Source organism: Lagopus leucura, unplaced genomic scaffold (assembly GCF_019238085.1).
Source record: "Lagopus leucura isolate 7727_CA_CO unplaced genomic scaffold, USGS_WTPT01 Super-Scaffold_73, whole genome shotgun sequence".
Taxonomy (NCBI): Eukaryota; Metazoa; Chordata; class Aves; order Galliformes; family Phasianidae; genus Lagopus; species Lagopus leucura.
In genome coordinates this window covers 57,104,450-57,124,589 of record NW_024962252.1, presented here as the reverse complement: position 1 = coordinate 57,124,589, position 20,140 = coordinate 57,104,450, and the positions used below count along the sequence as shown (strand labels likewise).

Sequence of the window (20,140 nt, the reverse complement as noted above, 5' to 3'; positions counted from 1 at the left end):
TTTTTTTAGAAAAGAAGATTTCTACAGGAAAAAAAAAAAAAAAAAAAAAAAAAAGGCTGTCAAATTAATGCTGGTATGTTCTTCTCTAAGGATTTCCTGAATATGCCATTTGAATAGTTTATCTTATTAAATGAATTCCCATTGGACAGTTCCCTGTCAAACCTACCCTGCAAAATAACCCTTACTATTTTCTGGCCATTGATTAGACAAGCAAGTAATAAAGAAATGCTTCTCCTCTCTTTGAATATGAGGAAATACATTCCCAAGCTTGAATTCATTAATGCTTGTAGATTTTTAGTCTTGAGGTAGAGATTTCCCTAAGACAATAATGTAAAGCAAGCTAGGAAATGCTACTTTCATTATCTTCTAACTTCATTGCTTTCTTCCCAAAGCCCTTTCTTACCTTGCTCTTTTCCTGACTGGTGGAAATATCTAGCACACATATAAAACAACTACACTTGATTATAATATGACAGCAGGGTGTCTTTTTTGGGAATTATATTTTAGTTCCATAGCTCCAGTTTTTCTTCTATTCTCTGTGCAAAAACACAGTTACTGAGTCCTAACAGAGTTCTCACTGAAAACACTGTGATGATCTACTACTCATATTTTAGACAGTTCAAGCATCTCCTACAACAGTAATGGATCGAATTCCAATTTTTTTTTAGAGATGTACTTACGTTTTTGTTTTTCAGTTTAGAATGCGGATGTATTTACTGTAAGATTAATGCTAGCAGTAGACCAATCAAAAATTAGTATATCTGTTGGAGTACATGCATCTTGTTGTACAGTTAAACTTGATGTCAGTGGAGCAAAGAATAACATTCTTGTTGTGATCTTGATCTTTATACTAGGTCAGTCTTGCAGAACAGTTCTGTCCTTTTCTCAAAACTATGTAATACCATTTCACTCTTTTACTGCTAATTCTTTTTAATTAATGTGGCATCTTTCTACTTTTGCACTGTTTCAGTAGAAATTAAAATGAATTTCCAGTGTGCAATCACTGGTAGCGCATATGGACAAACTGTCCATTAAAAAAAAAGTTACTAATAAAAGGTGTCCTTTTCTTCATACTTGATGAAGTTTTATGTTTCTCTACCACTTGAATTATAGCAATATAGAGAGGCTTTCATCAAAGGAAGAACCAGTGTGAAAGGGTGGATGTCACACAGTGCAGAAAGGAAAAGTGAGGAGAAAATAGATGATCAGATGAGAAAGGAAAGTAAGAGTGACAGTGGGTTGCTTGGCCATAGTGGGAATCATTATGCAGGAGATAGTAAGTCAGCTCTAAATCATAGCATGGGAAACTTGCAGGGCAAGTGTCACATGAGGAAAACTGACTGGCAAATAGAGTTCATTTCCATTCATGCAAGTTCCCTTTTGACTTATATCCGTGATGACTACAGGTTTAATATCTGCTCAGCTTCCCTGCCTTCATCCCCTATAACAATTGCTGTGTAAAGTTCAGTGTACAAATTTTGAAGATATATGACTATTTCTAATTAATTAGTAAAAAAAAACCTCTGATTTTAAAAAAGCTTTTATTTGCTGAAAGGCTACATTTTTACTCCAATGTAAGTAAAAATAAATTTTAAAAAATACTGCATCTTATAATGATACTGCAAAAAATTAAATCATTTTCAATTCTTTTCATCAGTATTATTTCCTAAATGTTGCCAGAATAAGCATTTTGCTAAACTATTTTCTTTTCTTACAACTGGAAGTAGGACCAATACCAATTAAACAGATTATGAATTATTTATATTCAAATAGTACTGACTGTCCTGTAGTAATATGCTTCTTTCCTCCCTTCCCCTCCTGGATTAGCAGTAACATCATTTGAAAAATTGCAGTATCAGTGATGTATTCATATATCTGTTTGTTAAACATTTCTTATTTTAAAATTCCCAAAATATCTTCTAATCTACATTCTTTCCCAGCATGCTCTGTCTGCCATGGACCTTCCAAAAGTTAAACAACAAAAGTGACCTTGGTACTATCCTCAGATGCCTTCCTTTCTCTAACTAACCAATATTTACTAATGCTGAGTGACATCCTGTATTTTCTATTGTAGTATGTTTAGTTCTCCACTGAGAACTAAACAAGTTTTAAAGCACCAGTGGACAAGAAGGTAGAGGACTAAGCACAGGTGGCCATCTGTGATGGTAACAGCAACTCTGAAAAGCTCATACAATCTTCCTCTCCAACGTATCTTCAAGTGGCTGAAAGCTCTGTGTCTATTTTGTTTTAAATCACACCCTGGGTTTCTCCTGGCATAGTGCAGACCATACAATCTCCCTTTGGTTACAGCGCACAAGTCACAATATGCAAAATCAGTAGAGCTCTTTATCTTGCTCTGTCTTCTCCATCGTTTTTCTGTCTTATCCTTTTGTGTGTGTGTGTGTGTGTGTGTGAGAGAGAGAGAGAGAGAGAGAGTCACTGCATTCAAACTAATAAAAAAAAAATCAGATTGCTGTTCTTACATTTGCCCCACAACTGTATTTTTTTAGGGAAGAAGTAATTTTCCTTTCTTTTTTCCACTTACAATTTCTTTAAATGTGTCTATGACTTATTTTGAAGTCTTTACTGGTTTTCCAACGCATGAATACAAGAACCTGTTTTTTGTTTTGTTGTTGTGGGTGGTTTTTTTTTGTTGTTGTTGTTATTGTTGTTGTTGTTTTTACAGTGACTTCTGGATCTCATTGTCTTGTCTTGCTTGGGTATGGTCACACCAAACCCTGTCTCAAGGCTCTGCCCTACTTAGGAATGTCTCTTGGCTTTCATTTTTCCACCTTCCCTTGCCTGTAAATGCAGAAGTTTTACTCAAGGGCAGTTTCCACACTATGCCTTTCAGATTTCTTTGCATATCTCCCCACTACTGTACGAAGCAAAGTGGCGATTTAATTTGGTTCTATATTAATCCCTCTTGTCTGGCTTGGAAAGACATGTGTGATAGGAATGCTCATAAGTAGAAAAATGTTTATCTCTATCTATACTATGTTTATCTCTATCTATACTATGAGAAACGGCTGTGCACACGCTCTTTAACCATCATGCCTTTGGGCAAAAGGTAGAGAAAAATCAGTGTTTTTTTTTTTTAAAGTTTACGTAAGTTTTCTATTACAAAGTTGTGCCATCATCACTAATTAATAAAACTCAATCCTAGGAGAGTTTTGATTGTTTCAGGCTCAATAGATTAATAACCCATAAAAGAAGTTTTGGCTTCCTAATTAAAAGCATGAAACTTAAGTTATAGCAGCAAATTTGTTAACTCATAATTTGTAGGAAGACCTAAAGATAGGGACTGGAATTGGACAAATTGAAGTGAGATACAAAGACAATGCAGCTTGCTGAAATATAAGAAGTCTAGAGATCTCTTCTAACCTAAACTATCCAGAGAATCATAGAAGGACAGAATCATAAAATCATAGAATCACAGAATAGCTTTGTTGGAAGGAATTTTCAAGATCAACTAGTTCCAAGCTCCCTGCCATGGGCAGGACTATCACTCACCAGATCAGGCTGCCTGGAGAGTCATCCAATCTGGCCTTGAACACATCCAGGGATGAGGTGTCCACAACCCCTCTGGACAGTATGTTCCAGGGCCTCACTACCCTCTGAGTAAATAATTTCCTCCTAACATATAACATAAATCTTCCCTCTTTTAGTTTAAGACCATTCTCCCTTGTCCTATCACTATCAGATTGTATAAAACGATCTCCCTCCTGCTTATAAACTCCCTTTAAAAACTGAAAAGCTGTAGTGAGGTCTCCCCAGATCTTTCTTTTCTCCAAGCTGAACAAGCCCAACTCCCTCAGCCTGTCCTCATAAGAGAGATGCTTCAGCCCTCTGATCATCTTTGTAGCCCTACTCTGGACCTGCTCCAAGAACTCCACATCTTTCTTGTTCTGGGGGCCACATGGCTCAATGCAATACTCTAGATATAGCCTCATTAGGACAGAATAGAGGGATATGATCCATGATTCCAAAAACAAAGGGCAAAAGCATAGCCCAGTGCTAGAAGAAAGGCTTGGAGGACAGCCAGCCTTTGCTCTGCTAGTATGCAGTGTTCGTATATGTTTGTAGGAAAACAGTTTTATCAGTCTCTTGGATAAATCCTGAACTCCTGCGTCTGACATTTAAAATGAGAGATACCTTCAAAATTCAGTTTTCTTGCTAGTGCATGTGTATTTCTAATTCTATCTATAAATGCTGTAAGTAATTATTTACAAACATTGTAAGTACTTGAAACTACATATCTGATACGTGTTGCTGTTTTAATTCAAATCTTGTGATGTTCACTTAGCTGTTATGCTGTGATTGTACAACCAGGCAAATCTCTCTGTTAAAATCCCTCACAAGTTTGCAGCAGGCACAGATTTTAGATGATAAAAATTGTCAGTTGTCAGTGTTCTATCCTGTGCAGTTAAGGCAGTTCATTTGCCCCCAAATTCATAATAAAGAACACACACAAAAGTAAAGAAGAATATTTATCCAGTAAGAAACAGTCTGAGGCCAACTTAAAAAGTTGAGGATTAAGAAAATTCATCAGATAGAAAATATGGTTAGACAGATTGGCAGAAGGGAAGTTTGGGGCACTTTCGTTTGTCACAGAAGCACCCCAGCACCAGGGCATCAGATGACTCCAACTGTTGCAAAAGGAGAGATGCAGGTACAAACTCACTCAGGGAGCAGTTTCTTTATGATTTAAGGATTAAAACAAAGCCAAACAGCATTCTTGGTACCATCAAAAGAATTTCTCATGATGGAAAAGATACCTTGAAGGATTGTGTAGAAAACGTCTTGCAATTCAAACATAAGTTGAGAACTTGAAGGAAAACAGCTACCCTCCCAAAATCCAGTCCAAAATTAACAAAGAATAACATTTTGTTTTATCCAGCCAGAAGGTAAAACCGATTATTTTATCTTCATTTGGTGATTTGGAAATTTAGATCCCTTGAAGAATTGAGGCCTTCTCAAATATGGCGTTGATTGCTGCCTTTCTGCATTCTTGATAAGTATGATGAAATGTGAGTAGTTTATACAATGGTGTATGTGCTTAGTTTTAAGTTGTCTTGAGCACATGAAAAGTACATTCAACTATTCAACTTCTCCAATTTTAAACATGTTTCAAATACCTTTAAGAGCACATTGCCTGCTTAAGATATTGCCAAAGCACTGATTTTTTTCTAAATGTACCTCTGTTAACTTCACTATTTTTATTAATGCTTATATTAGAATGATACTTTTACTCTTTTGTATACTGTGGTCAATATACTTTTCTGATTAGCGCAGCTTGCAGTGTAACATGTAGCTTTTAGAAAATACTCTGCCATGCTCTTAAACATTTGGATAGATCTGTGTATTAATCATTATTTTGAAATGGAAGAAAATGATTCACCAAGTGCTTTTTCTAATTCCTAGATAGCCAGACTGGTAGACAGTAACTCCTGTATGCAATGTCTATATTTAAGCATGCATCTCACTACAGCTATTCTGCACCTTCACTGCCATAAAATGAGGTTACTGTAGGATGCACTGGTAATGCTATTCAGCTTCTGCATGCTAGCAGAAGCCTGTGTAAACTTTTTCCTTACATCAGTGGTTATCTGCCATCTTGACCCTCTGGATGTCAGTCAGCACGATCCCTAGAATGAGTCACACTTGAACAATATGAACAGCAGTTAATAAGAAGCATTTAAGCAAGATTGTGTATTTCAGTGGTTCTTCTGAGCAAGATACCTGATCATTTCCAGGTGTATTCTGGACATATTTTGATTTAGTGTGGATTAGATCTCAAACACCCAAATAACTACAAATATTTGGCATTCTAAAAATATCTAAAAATATGCTGGCATTCTGCTGTGCCTCTGCTTGATAAGGCAAATACTCTTAAGGAGTAGAAGGATGTTGTGTGATTTTTAGTGTGTTGTACTTAGTTTGTACTTAGTTTACTTATTTCAGAATTGTGTAGCCTCTACCTGAATAAGCATTTATGATGTTAAGAAAGCATTAAGTGCAGAAGAGTGAATCAATAATTCTTTTAAATATATTCAAAGTACTCTATAGTAGTTGCTCTATAGTAGTTGCAGTTTAGGTCAAGCATAACAGTATTACCTGAACAAAGTGGGTTATTTAAAAAATATTTTTCAGGATATTAAACCTATTTTTATGTTCAGTAACTGTTTTTGTACAGATTGCTTGATTTTCAGGTGAATTCACTATTCAGATTTTTCATTGGTTTCTTGATTTGCATGTGGCTCTTGAGCTGTTTAACACTGTAGCAGTATTTGTTTCTGATACATGCTAACTTTTCTTAATCTCTTCACAAGAAACATGCTTCTATCATGTTTCACCTTTAGTTTTCCATTTTATTTTAATTATGTTTCTAAAGCCCTGACAGTATGCTTTGGTATAGAGTGGATAGTGTGCTTTTACCCACACTATCTATTTCTCTAAGAACTACCAAAGAAATGAGCAGTTCTTGCATAAATGTGTGAAAACAGCACTCCAGAAATCTTGTAGGACAAGGTTTTAAAATAGGGTGTCTATGAACCATTGAAAGCAACTTGATACAAGACGTAGGATGTCTTCCTTATATTTGCATATTTGAAATGTGATATGAAAAAAGGACTGTAAACTCCATACCTGTTTCTTCTAAGCATTGTCATATAAGAGGATTTTACTGAGGGTGACTTGAGGGATTCACATAAAAATATGCAACACAGAAAAAAAAATTCTGGTCTATTGTATGAAAAATCAACATGGCTGTAAATCTAAAGACTGGAATTCAAGGTATATTTGGGTTTAACACTGTTTATCTGAAAAACTGAGAAAATCTATTTCTAGATTTATGTTTTCCTGTGTTTATGTTTTCCTGTTTTCCTGCTCCTCAGCACCTCAAAATAGAAAACGAGGGTAGAAGGAAGAAAATGTTTCTACTTTTTTGTTTGTGGTTAAGGAAAACGTCTATGATGATCTTGTAGGAAGCAGAAAAGAATCACACCCAAACATCCATCAAGGTCTACTTGAGAGAAATGGAGCAGATAGGGTCACATCTGTTCACATTCCTGCATGTATACCTTTTCATGCATTTCTAGGCTGTTTCCCTCCATACTGGTTCTCTTTATCCAATCCTTCAGATCTAGCCCTCAGACATGAGTCATTTGTAGGTTATTGGATCAGTGGTAGGAAGCACACTGTTCTCCTTTATGTTTTGCAGGGTTGCACAGCAAAAAGCTTCAAGCTATCAGACTTTTAGACAGAATGGAAGTCTTACCAATAGTATCACTTTCTACCCATACTTCCAGAAAATGGGTAACATTTGAGTTCTTTGCAGCAGAAGCTACCTATTATTAGTAGTATTCATTCTGCAGTGGAGTCTCCTTGCTTGCAATCTGCAGCACAGTAACAGAAAAGGGATAAAAATATCCCCATAAACTGGTACAAAGAATAAGAGATAAAACTTTCTGTTGTCAAAATTCAGTATAATAATAAATTGATAAAAATCTTGGATTTGGTAGCTCTTGTTGGAGCCCAGGATGACATGTTATAATGCCAAGTGCTAAGATTAAGGCAACCTAAATTTGTGTTGTTTTTTTTTTTTTAAATGAGATTCTCTCTTCCTCCTTACATACATACTTTTATTTTGAAAAGACACTGTGCATTCATAATGTCTCAAGTTGTGAATTTCAAATATGCAGAACAAGGGTTCACTCCCCTTGACATTCTAGGGTGGAAGCATGTGTACATCTTTTAAAAATCAGTTTTTGCCCTAGAGAATACATGTATGGTTGCTGATTTTCCAAGATATGCACCATTGTGCACCCTTGAGAATGGGAAAGCCTTTTCTGCATAAAAGAAGACACTACATTTACAAAAAGGGGTATATGCCACCGTGTCATGAATCTTCACAGCAAAAACTCCCCATGATAATGTCAGCATGATAGACAGTTAATTTATATTATGCAAATTGCATGCAAATATATACACTGCATCAGATAATTAAAACTTTCCTGAATACATATTTACAAAATAGACAATCCATCATGGTCCATGAGGTTATAATCTAAGTTTTTTTTAAGTGAGCAGTGCAAAAACTCTGAAAACTCACACAAAAGTGAATAATAATAATTGAAATATAATGACATAACATTTATTAACTTTGGTTCTGTACAGAGTGTCATTCATTCAAAAAATCGACTGATTCACAAAGTAAAAATTGGAAGCTCTTTTCAACAATTTGTGCTAGTGGAAAATATAGGAACCAATGTGCTACTACGGTTGTGCAGCATCAGTAACCATGGGCAGGAAGTGAAAAATTGCATATGCAGTGTTATGAAATGAAACTGACATGAACAGAAAATGTACTAAGAATTCTGAGTAAATGCTTGCAGAAGGTAGCCTTGGGGATTTTTTTTAGACTTCATCTTCCAGCTTCACTCAGAAAGTAGCACCTTCCTTAGGACCTTTGAGTTCCAGCCGCGATGGTAAACACATACCTGTCTTAAAGGCAGCAAAGTTAATGGGTGAATATTACTGGACTTTTCCTAAATCATATTAGTTCTCCCTAGAGATGTCCATCAAGTCCCAACAAGTTTTGACATTTCTTCAATTAATAGTCCATGACAGGATTATAATCCTCAGGGTCATAGTAGCCCTATGTGAATTATGAGTCTAAAATCAGTAACTGCATTGTTTGGCACCTAATAATGATTATTAATTGCTCCTCTTCTACCTTCTCTTGTGCATGACAGAAATTGGTAAGGCAGTGATCTCTCTCCTTTTTACTTTCCATTGCCCTCCAAGAAGTTGCTTCAGTGTTTTTCTTGTTCTGCTCCCATATTGCATAGCTGATATTCTCATGATGCTCTCAGTTGATTTGAGTCCATACTAACCTATGAAAGTCCACATCCAGGACAAATCTAAATGCTGGAATTCAAGGTACATTTTGAGCCCAGTATAATCTATGGGGAAATCAGTGAATGGTTTAAGATGGAAGAGACCTTTAAGATCTCTTCCAAGATCTAGTTCTAACCCCCTGCTATAGGCAGGGGCACCTCTCACTGGACGAGGTTAGGTTGCTCAAAGCCCCATCCAGCTAGCCTTCAACACCCCTAGGGAGTGTTGTAGGGGAACTCTTACGTCATGGCTTGGACTGGTGATTGAGCACCTGATGAAGGAGTGTGGCTTCCAGGGAAATTTTTACACCTGTGTTTGTTTTTTTTTTTTTTAAACCAGCTGGGTAAGTTTCGTTCTTCTTTCTGTATATGAATACTGGCCTACATGAAAATATTTTGCCTGATATCACCAAGATCCTGTCAGAAGCAATTTTGCTTCCTCATAAGCAGAAAGAGGGGGCATCCAGAAACTCTCTGGGTGACCTGTTCCTGTATCTCACCACTGTCACAGTAAAAAATTTCTTCCTAATATCTAGTCTAAATCTGCCTTCCTCCAGTTTGCAGCCATTTCCCCTTATTCTGTCTCTACATTCTTTCATAAAAAGTCCTCCCCAGCTCTTCAGTAGGCCCCTTCAGGTACTGGCTGCTATAAGGTCTCTCTGGAGCTTTCTCTTTTCCAGGCTGAAGAGCCCCAGCTCTCTCTGCTGACTGTACCTCGTGATGTGTGCTGCAAAAGACAGCTGGTTGGGGAAAGCAGTGTCTCCTGCCTGTGCTTGCAGAAGCAAGAGTATTGGCTTATTTATGTTGTTTTTCTCCCAATTGACAAGATGTAGTAAATTTCATTCTTGTTTTGAGCTTGGACAATGCTCAGCAAGCCACAAGTTGTAGCGTGACAGTGCGTAGCCTTTCAGCCTGATCTTGCCAGCAGTGAGATACAAGCTTACTTGTAGTTGGTGGACTTTAGAGTTTGGGTTTTGTATTGAGGGATACGGTTTAGTGATTACTATTGGTGATAGGTGGATGGTTGGACTGGATGATCTTGAAGGTCTTTTCCAACCTTGGTGATTCTGTGATTTTGTGTGACTAATCTGCACTGTCAGGATTCATCAAACATACAAAACTATGTTTAAGAGCTTATGGTTTTGTGGCTGAGGAAAGCTCTTCTAACTTTAATGCAAGTCTGTAAGACTGTTGAACAAGATTAATGAATGAGGGCAAAAATAGCCTTTTGCTTCTAAGGTTTAACCTCATGCTTGTTAACAATAGTGGTCAGCACCTTTCTGCTGATGGTGGCCAGTAGGATTGACTCAAAGTGCATAAGCTGAAGGAGGAAAGACACTTTGCTAGCTGATGACTTGTGAATATAGGATGGCCTTTGTTTTCTTTATGTAAAATCTTCAGTTTGAGGTCTGTATTCCATGAGAATTGAACATTTTGGTAGAGTTCCTTTTTATCAGAGAAGAGTTCCATCCTCCTTCACAATTAGCTATGTGGTTTTTTTTTTCTTTCTGTTATATCAGGCAGGCAAGATAATTTTTTTTTTAAGTCTACTTCCAGAATTGGGTAGCCGAGAAGCCAGTTAGAATACTGTTTGTTAATGGACTCTGGGCCAATTTCTGCTATTCTTGCTCATACCAAGTAGCAACACTGACCTTCTTGTGGAGATGCATATTCTATCTAGCACAACAGGAACTTTTGGGGCTCATCTTATGCTGAACTCTGTATTTTCATACATTCTGTCAGAGGAACACACAGCAGTTGTATCCTGCAGACAGAAGTTAGAATCCATGCCAGATTTTCCAGTAGGGCACTATCAGAAGAGAATTTTTATAGAGAGAGAGAAATAGTCTTTCTATTCTTCTGGGTCTGATCAGCCATCAAAAGCATTGTCATTTATCAGAACCAAATTAGAAATTATTTGAACTCCATTTGTCATTCTTTGAAGGGCTGTAGTGTTTTGAAATGCCTCTAAGTAACCTGTTTCTAAATAGTCAACGTCTGCTCCCTGCTTAGATAGTTTTGCAAAAAGCACTTTCCAAACAAAACATCAAAATATATCAGCATATAATGATTTTCATTAAAAGTAGATTTATTGACATAAATGACAAAATGGCCAAGACATTTAATTGAGTGTTGAACAGTCCTCATATTTAAATCTATTAGAAATTTAATATAGCAGCAGGTAATGGCGGCCTTGAGAGCAATGGTAAGAAGGCTTTCCGAAACATGCTTTGTGAATCTAGATATTTACTTTGCAAGGAAAGTATATTGACATGTGCTTTAGTTTTGTGGATACAGAGAATGGCAATAGGCTCTTACCCGTCTGTGTGACAGTTATGTTTACCTGAGACCCTGCTGCCTTAATTGAGGAGGATATATTCTTTGCCTCATTTTATAATAGTAAAAGGAATATCTGCACCAGACAGGAGAATTACTGGAAAAATAGTTCACTTGGCATGTATGAAGGGCTTTGTGTTCGTAATTAATTTATTTATTTTATGAGACTTGGAGAAGAAAAAAAGTTACCATGAACACAAACTTCTCAAGAAAACATTACCTTAGGTAGTACAAAAGGGCTTGATGAATCTGCCAACAACTCAATGCTCCATAAAAACAGACATGAATCAGTTGCCCTCCATCAAATCAAGACCTGTAAGGATGCAGTGTTCAAAGTGCCAGTCAGTTTCCATGACTGCCTAACATGTTTTGTTTTCTTTACCTATGAAAGAATGCTACTTTCTACAGTTATCAAAGAACAACTTCCAAGTAGTCTTAATAATCAACAGCATGTGTCTGTCTAGTGTGTTTGTTTGTCTATTTGGGAAAGACAGCTGAAACAGTAACACTCCAAGTGCTGTGCTGGGAAGCAGAGCCATACTGCTGCTGCAGTTGAGTCCTGGGGAGATGAAAATAGAATGCTTGATTGCTGGTTATCTCATCAGCCCTTGTGAAAAGCAGCTGACAGTGTTCACGTTTGGAACAGGAGAGGAAACTGGGAATCCATTACATTAGTCCTGGTGTTTCAGTTACGCAAATATCCATGACTGTCGTTCAGAAAACAGAGAGATGGTGCTTAAACCATAATTCAGATATGTCCATTCTAATATAGTAACAGGATGGTAAATTGGTTAAGGAAAAATCAGCTTTGTTTCTTCAGACTCAGTTGGAGGTAGTGGAAATAGGACTTCTGAAGCTAGACAGGGTAACTGGGGATTTTCCCTCTCTGCCTGATTTTGTTAATAAATGCTGTAATTTGGATTTGGCATTATGAATGTTAGCCACTAATTGGCATCTGAACTGAGAATAGCTGATAGAATATCAGTGGCCATTTCACTTGCAGTAAACTCCACAAAATTGTAACAAAAGCAGTTGGTTCTTTCTCTCCTAACAATGAGCAGTGTGGTTGCTGGTTTGACACCCACATACTTATTCCTCCCCCAGTGTTTATGTCTTGACACTTTAAACTCTCTTGCAGAGCTTCTTATCAGCTATTGCACAAGATACCCAACAGGTTTTAAGGCTAGACAGTCAACACCAACATTTTTTGTCTTTGTGGAATTACTCTTCTTTGCCTTTCAGAGTGAATCTGGCAATTTTCCAAGGCAAACTTGCAAAGGAGTAGAATAAATCACTTGCAGTGTTTGGCTGGTAGGAATCCAAGCACTAGAGAAACTACCTCATTTCTAGAAAGCCTAGTAAAAAATGGCTGGGTTTACTTAATCTTTTTGACTCAGTAATATTTCTGCTTGAGTCTACAGTTTGCCAGCCATAAACATTGTGACAAATAATGAAGTAATCATGCAATTAGGACTCACTTATACTGTGACAGTGACCTCTTACTTTTTTTCCTCCACATAAAAAGAAATAAATATTGTCTTTTTGTCCTCACTGGTGCTAGCTTGTTTTCTCTCCTGGTTTTACCTTTCTAGGGCTGCCTAGACTGTGTTCTGCTATGAGGCAGTAAGAGTGTACTGTATGTTTTGTTAGTTGCACTGAGCGTGAGGAGTAGATGAGCTGTGGTTTATTTCCCTCTCCAAAACTCTAGACAGCTGAGTGGGGCATGGAGCAGAAACGGAGCCTTCTGACTGTGCAATTCTATGGTAAATCAAAAGTAGCTGTCTAGCCAGGATCATACCACGTTATTATCCATAGGACTGTGTTGGTACAAAGACAGGACCTGAGCAGAGCAGGGCACTGAAGGCCTGGTATAGAGTGTCTTTGGGGTTCAATCTCGTGTCCATCACCATTTCATAAAGAGACTCATAAACAGTTGCTTCTTCCTTCCCTGAACCATCTGCCCGTTTTTTGGAAGTGGTTCAATTAGTTCAGCTACTTCTACTGCAAAGCTTTGGCAAAGAGGAAACAAAGATGAAACGCTGGCTCAAACCAGCCATGTAATGCTGTTTTAGAATCATAGAAACCTTAGAGTTGGAAGAGACATCTGAAGACCATCTAGTCCAACTTCCCTGCAGTGAACAGCATGCCGCAGGTAGATCAGGTTGCCTAGGGCCTGATCCAGCCTCATCTTGAAAATCTGCAGGGACAGAACATTGACAACATCACAAAGTAACCTGTTCCAGAGCCTCACCATACTCACTGTAAAAGATTTTTTCCATATATCTAACCTAAGTTTACCCTCTTTGAGTTTGAAGCTGTTTCCCCTTGCTCTGTATAGAAACCCTGCTAAAGTGTTTGTTGCTTTCTTTCCTGTAACTCTCCTCTAGATGCTGAGAGGCTGCTATCAGGTCACCTTGCAGCCTTCTGTTATCCAGGCTTAAGGGTCCCAGCTCTGTCCTCATAGGAGAGGTCTTCAGTGTGTCTTTGTGAGTTTCCAGGCCATTGGTCATGCAGTAAGTCTGCTGCCAGATATTCCTGTCTGAAATGACTTCCTGTAATAGAGGCTTGTATCCTGTGTCCCATATGAAAAGCACTCAGTACTGAGCATTCCTGTTTTTCCATGGAGACCAGAATTTTTTTTTTCCAAGTGCTTGAAGCCCAGATGCAGAAGTCAGTGTAAATGCTGCTGAAACCATGCAACTGCTCTGTCTGGTGGCTGGGAACCAGACTCACAGATGCCCAATGCATAGTCACTTTACTTCTGTCTAGGACTGTGACAGAGCTTTCTGCTTCCAATTTTGTATGTTCTCCACTTTGGAGTCCCAGTCACATCTATGTCAAGTGTTTTATAAATGCTTCTGGCTTTGCACTTGTACCATAATGCTCTTCTCAAGGCTGTATGAAAGCCTCCTAAAGAGAGGTCAGGATGAAGTCACTGAACAGGGACTTTTTTTAATGGTCAATCAAATTTTTCTTCTGAGGGTGCTTCATCACCCAGAAGCAGCAGTACTTCAACTTGATTCTGGATGCAGCTGGATCTGACGTGCCAGAATGATCTATTTCTCTTGTGAGATGACCAGTGCATTAAAATTAAGCAGTGGCTGACTTAAATTTGCACCTAAATTATACCGTAATATCACTATTCTTAGGAGACCCTAGTAAGAACTGGAGAAACTCAAACAGATTTTCAAAATCAACAGATGTCTAATTTGAAAAACTAAACTAAAACTCAGATGCTAAGCAAAATTGACTTTGTTAAAACCTGTCAAAATAGATTTTCCATGAAATAATGTTTCCAAGAAAAAGTTTTAACCTCAGGTTTTGAAGAATGTCACCTAAATGAATAAACAGAGAAGTAAAATAAAAATCCATTGTTTTAAAATAAATAAATTTATAAGAAAATAAAAAAGAAGAAATTTTATCATAGATCCCACATAGTATAAGAATAGCATGTGGTTTTCTTTTGAAATTTTTCAACTTTATTAAGTATCCTTGATAGATATAATATCCTACTCTCTTCCAACACAATGCACTTCTCACTTCGTGTGTGATTTAAATTATTCTAGTAGCTATACAATCCACTCATGCTGAAAAGAAATCTCAGGATCCTTTGCTTTCAATTGTTATTAATTCTTTCAGTTTCCACCATCACAGGATAGCCTGAAAAAGGCGAGGAGATTCAGTCATGGAGATATCACAAAAGAAACTACACCCAAAAATTCTTTCTGAAGGGACAAAGATAAATCCTCTTCGTTCCAGATGAGTTAATGAGGGCTCGGCATGAAATCAGTCAGACTGCTCATTACAAGTCTCTTTTACTGTGCTTTCTTCTTTCCCCATCTGCCTGAATTTAGATATGCCTTCAGATTTTCCTCTAATCACTTGCTTCTGAAGATTCTGGTCTGCCTTTGGCCAGCTGCTTTTTCGAAACAAGTTTTCTGTCTCTGGATAATAAGGTATTTTTGCTTCTTTCCAGCGATGGTTGGGCAGACAGAGATGAAGTCATTGAAGGTTATGAACAGGAAGCAAACGGAGGCATCACCATCAAACTGCAATCTCCAGAGGTCTTGTCATTTGATGACTACTATCTGAAGCTGCGTCTGGACACCAATACCCGCAATCCCTGGTTTCCTGAGTTCTGGCAGCATAGATTTCAGTGTCGCATCCCTGGACACCCATTAGAGAATCCCAACTTCCAGAAGAACTGCACTGGTAATTTATCAGCTCTTTTTCCATTTCAATGTGTGCTCTGGGAAAAAAAAGAAAAAAAGAAAAAAAAAAATAGCTTTATTTGTTTGCTTATAATTTATTAATCATGGTGAAAAGTGAGAACCAAATTGTAAATAAATTGTAAATACATAAGTCAAAATTCTGGGAGAAAAATATCCAGCACAGATTCTTCTCAGTATAATTTTGCTCTGTCATAAAGCAGCTCATTCCACTTTGAGGATTTATGTCTGTACTGAGGCTGAGGTGAATGCCTAAATTTGTAACATGGATACATGGCCATGAATGGGATAAAATATGTAACAGTTAAATTTTAAGAAAAAACTTGAAACAAATTGAAACCTTTTTTTTTTTTTTTCCAAAATCATTTTCTCTAACCAGTATGATAATCACAAAAATTCAAAGAAAATACTATAGCCAAATAAATAAATAAATAAATAAATAAATAAATATCAATGTGTCTTCAAACTGGAAAATCATCTGTTTCACACTTTCTTTTCTTCACCCATTAAAAAGCATACTTTTTTTTTTCCACTACATAGCACTTATTTAAACATCAATGTCCTACAAATAGAAGCAATACTCACCTCATAGGAAGAGAATTGTATCTGCTCATAAACAGTTTGTTTTTTTCTATGTCAGAACCTGAGAAAATTAACTATATCTTAGTAAGATTGAATGTACTGGTAAATTTATATGGTTGTGATCACTTTTCTATAAAATACTTACTGAATAATTTTGAAAGTATTTAATTATAGTTGGTGAATATTTCATCTCCAGTCAAAAGAGTACATTTTAGTAGTAAGGAAGTTACCCTGTGAAAGAAAATAATAATGAAATCTGACTTCCCATGGATTTTTGTTCTATTCTTTATGTCTCTAACCCCTTTATCCAATTGCAGTAATCTCATTTCATGCACGCTGAGATAACTCCTCACTGTATTTGTAGTTCCTCTGCCATCAACAACACTTCTTAACAGAACCTTCCAACCTTCCACATTACCTTTACTTTCCCCTCAGTTCTCTTATTAATAGATGAGCCATATCAACACACACTGTGACTGACTCAAAAATGGCATTATGTGATGACTGGCAGACTGGCTGGGCCCATATGAGCTCTTGGGAGCTAGTAGGAAGACATACTGGCTAAGGAATTGTTGTGTGTTTTGTGTGATATTTTTTTACTCAGAGGAATTATTAACTTTGCATTCTACCAAAATGTTCATTTATGTTATATATATTTATTTTAAGACAGCTTCACTTCAGCGAAAGTAGTTAACATAGGCCAACGAGAGCAGAAATTAGTAAGGGAAGAATGCATGATGGACACACAAAGCAAATATGTAGTTTCTTTCTTAAGAAATTTATGATTAAAATAATTTTGCTTTGGTTGTGAAAAAGTTTCAGGCTGTTACTCAATAAAATGTCTGATTTCTGCTGAATATCAGCAGCTGTAAGCATGGGTAGTATGTTATCCAGTCTCCACTAAAAAAAAGGCAGGACTGGCATGATCATTCTTTGCCTACCATATCAAAGGCAAATATCAACTAGTGACATCAAACTGGAGTACATGGGTTACTTCTTCACAGTGAGTAGATGAGTTGTCAGATATGTGCTGCTGTGGACTACAGATTTTTACTTGAGAGAAAAATCCACAAAAGAAATTCATAGGAAAAAATAATGGTCTGCTTTATGGAAAAAACAAGCAAACACCACCAAACTTTTTAGGAAATCTTGGGGCTGAAGGCACTGAATATTGGAGAAGGTGCTGCAGAGTTACCATCTTCTGTTGTGATACAGGTACAAACCTGCTGTGGTGTTTCGTGCTACTCAAGCAGGTATCAGAGACATTAGTACACTCTGACCGTTAATTGCCATAATTTAGGCACTCTAACATCTTTCCTTCCTCTAACAACCTCTAAATTTTTTCATGAAGCTTCAAAATATGTGGTACTTTTTTGTGCTTTTCTCAAAAACAGTCATCTCTTAAACTTGAGGATGAGTTCTCAGGATCATCATGCAGAACTGAGAAGTTCATAAATGTTTCAAATCACAAAAGAAAAACCCACCATGTATCTATTCCAAATAATGATGTATCTGTAGAATCAACAGACCTATGTGTCCCCAGAGTGTGTGGGAGCAATGCACTATCTTATTGTATTTTTCTTTGACTGCACAGAGCTGACTTCATACACTCACACATACGCTTCACCGCAGCTTTCCACACGAATATCTTTATCGGAGTTTTCTGCTGGTTTAAGAATGCTGCTTAAAATACTAACAGCTCCAAAGCTTGCTGATGGAGCCTTCCTCTCCAAGGAGGTTTAGTATGGCAGTGTTAAGAAAATGCCTTTTTTTTTAACTTATCACCTATACCTATAAATTTGGAGACAGGCCTCTTCGTAAGCATGTGGGGAAAAAAAATCTGAATTGCCTCTCACATCCTTCACAAAGAAGGTTATGTGCACAGATTTGAAAATGAGGGCCACACAGGTCAATAAATAAAAAGCAATATTTGAAATCCACTAAAAGCACTGATAGACTACATTCTGACTTTGTTACACCACAAATTAAAATCTTGCTGTTACTACTCCATCACTCCAGGAAAGGTATCAGTATTGAACACTAGTATTAAGGTTCTCAACTCCATTATAGCTGAGAGCTTTCTTTCTTACCTCACAGTATGCCATTAGTATTCCTGTAACAAGGCATACAGGATCCTGAATTACGGAAAATGCTGAGTCCCTTGTGCTCTCAGGACTCCTTGCACATTATTAGCATTCACTGTGACTAAGTCTTGGTCCTGATCTGTTCTGTATTCAAAAAGAGCACTGGTAGTCATTACTGAAAATGCAGCACACCTGCACTTCTGTATAAACAGAAATTGATTCAGAGGTAGTAGTCTGCTCAGATTCGTCATCAGAATCCGAGGAAACTTTCTAATGAAGAAGAATACCAAGGGCAAAAGATACTTGTGTTGTTTAGGAGAGCATAGTGTCCTTGTATTTACCCATCAGTGGGATCCGTAAGAAATACCACAAGCAAGAGAAAACAATGTATTCCTCCAACTACCTTGTTCAGAGAGAGTCAGAATTCATGTTTTGTTCCAATTTGAAGAGAAGATTAATTACAAAGTTTGTATTTGAATATCTTCAATTACTTCTTGCCCAGTATAATTTTCTCACATACAAACTAATTCTTTTATTGAGTAATTCATTCAGAATTGGCACTGGAATGTGAAGTTCAATTTTCAGCATTCATGGATAGGCGAGGACTGTTCTTCAAACATTTACAGCTGCTGCATTTGCAATTTCTAAGACACTGTTGAGTCAGCACTAGATTGGGATTGCAGACTCTAGAAAACAAGGGAGAAGCAAATTCTTGGAAATCCTCCTTCCCCTGTGACAGAAATTATTGTATGAATTCTCTCACTCAGTTCCTGAGAAGGTTGATGTCATCTTTCAGGAAATCTCATGTTGCACTGAACTCTGTGAGTATTTTTTGAGGGGGAAAGAGGAAATACCAGAAGGAAGCAAATCCAAGTGCATCCCAGTCTACAAAGCAGTCTGTGAGATCTGCCTTAAGACTGACCACAGTTGCAAGATAGTTTATCTGGATGAACTAGTACTATATGGTAGTAGCACAAATTCTTGGGAAGAGAAGAAAACCTGCTCTTTTGGGAATATTCCCTTATTTCTTGCAAAAATTAAAAAGAAATATCCTACTTTTCCCTTTTGGGTAGCAGCCAAATGAGTGGGAGCTATTTCTGACTCACTTTTTGCTGATGTTATAGCCAAACGAGTCTCATAAATTGACTGCCTCTCTGTCTCTCTCTTTTTCATGGATATACAGCATATACCAACATGGTAAGATTCAAGTCTAAAATTTTTCTTCTGCATAGAAAAGAGATATTTTTTGTATAATTTTTTTTTCTCTTCTTGATTTCTAGAAGGCCAAGACCACTTCCAGTACAAGGTTATTCTTCTCAAAATATTCATTCCACTACTGAGTGTTTTCCATTAGTACCTACATTCTTCAGGAAACTCAGCATGTCCTGCATCTCTGTATGAATAACTGACTCATGGGGAGCTTCAGAACTTCACAATATTCTTCGTGGCCTTCAGATGACAAATCAGAACAGTGTAGTCCATTTTAACACTACCAGAAAAACGCTGCTTTTGAATTTGAGATGTTAAGAAACTACCTCAGAATGATCCTAATGCTATGTTCCCTTGACATGCAACTTCCAGAACTGCTCCAAGCAGCAGTCACTGCTTGTGTCTATTCATCAGACAAATCAGCCATTTCTACATCTAGGAGACCGTACGCTGATGGCAAGATATGGTGATAGTCTGTATTGTCAATTGAAAAACACTTTTCCAACAGCTCTTTGGAGGTTTACTCCTCTCTGAGCTGATAGAAATAGCCTGAATAGAAGTCCTTTTCTCCTCACTAAACTACAGTTATGGATGTTTCTCTGTTGAACCTGACAAGCTCACATGAGCATGAATTAAATGCAATTCTCACATACATGGATATGATGTAGAACTCAGTGCAATTCAAACACTTTTATGGAGGTTTCACTGCTTGTTTACAGAATGTCTATTCACCTCTTGGCAGATAATACAATGGCTGCAGTTTCTGTGAACTGGATAGGATGAATACTCCTCTGCACCA

At 37.2% G+C, this 20,140-nt stretch overlaps 1 protein-coding gene across 3 annotated transcripts in view; it reads left to right on the top strand.

Moving 5' to 3' along the window:
- The window catches only part of GRM1 (glutamate metabotropic receptor 1), a 173,635-nt gene that overhangs the window by 96,020 nt on the left and 57,475 nt on the right, over nucleotides 1–20,140 (top strand). For all 3 annotated transcript variants that reach the window (XM_042885441.1, XM_042885459.1, XM_042885451.1), the window contains exon 3: nucleotides 15,214–15,449. In XM_042885441.1, the coding sequence (XP_042741375.1) occupies nucleotides 15,214–15,449 (236 nt within the window). The remainder of the gene's footprint in view (nucleotides 1–15,213; nucleotides 15,450–20,140) is intronic.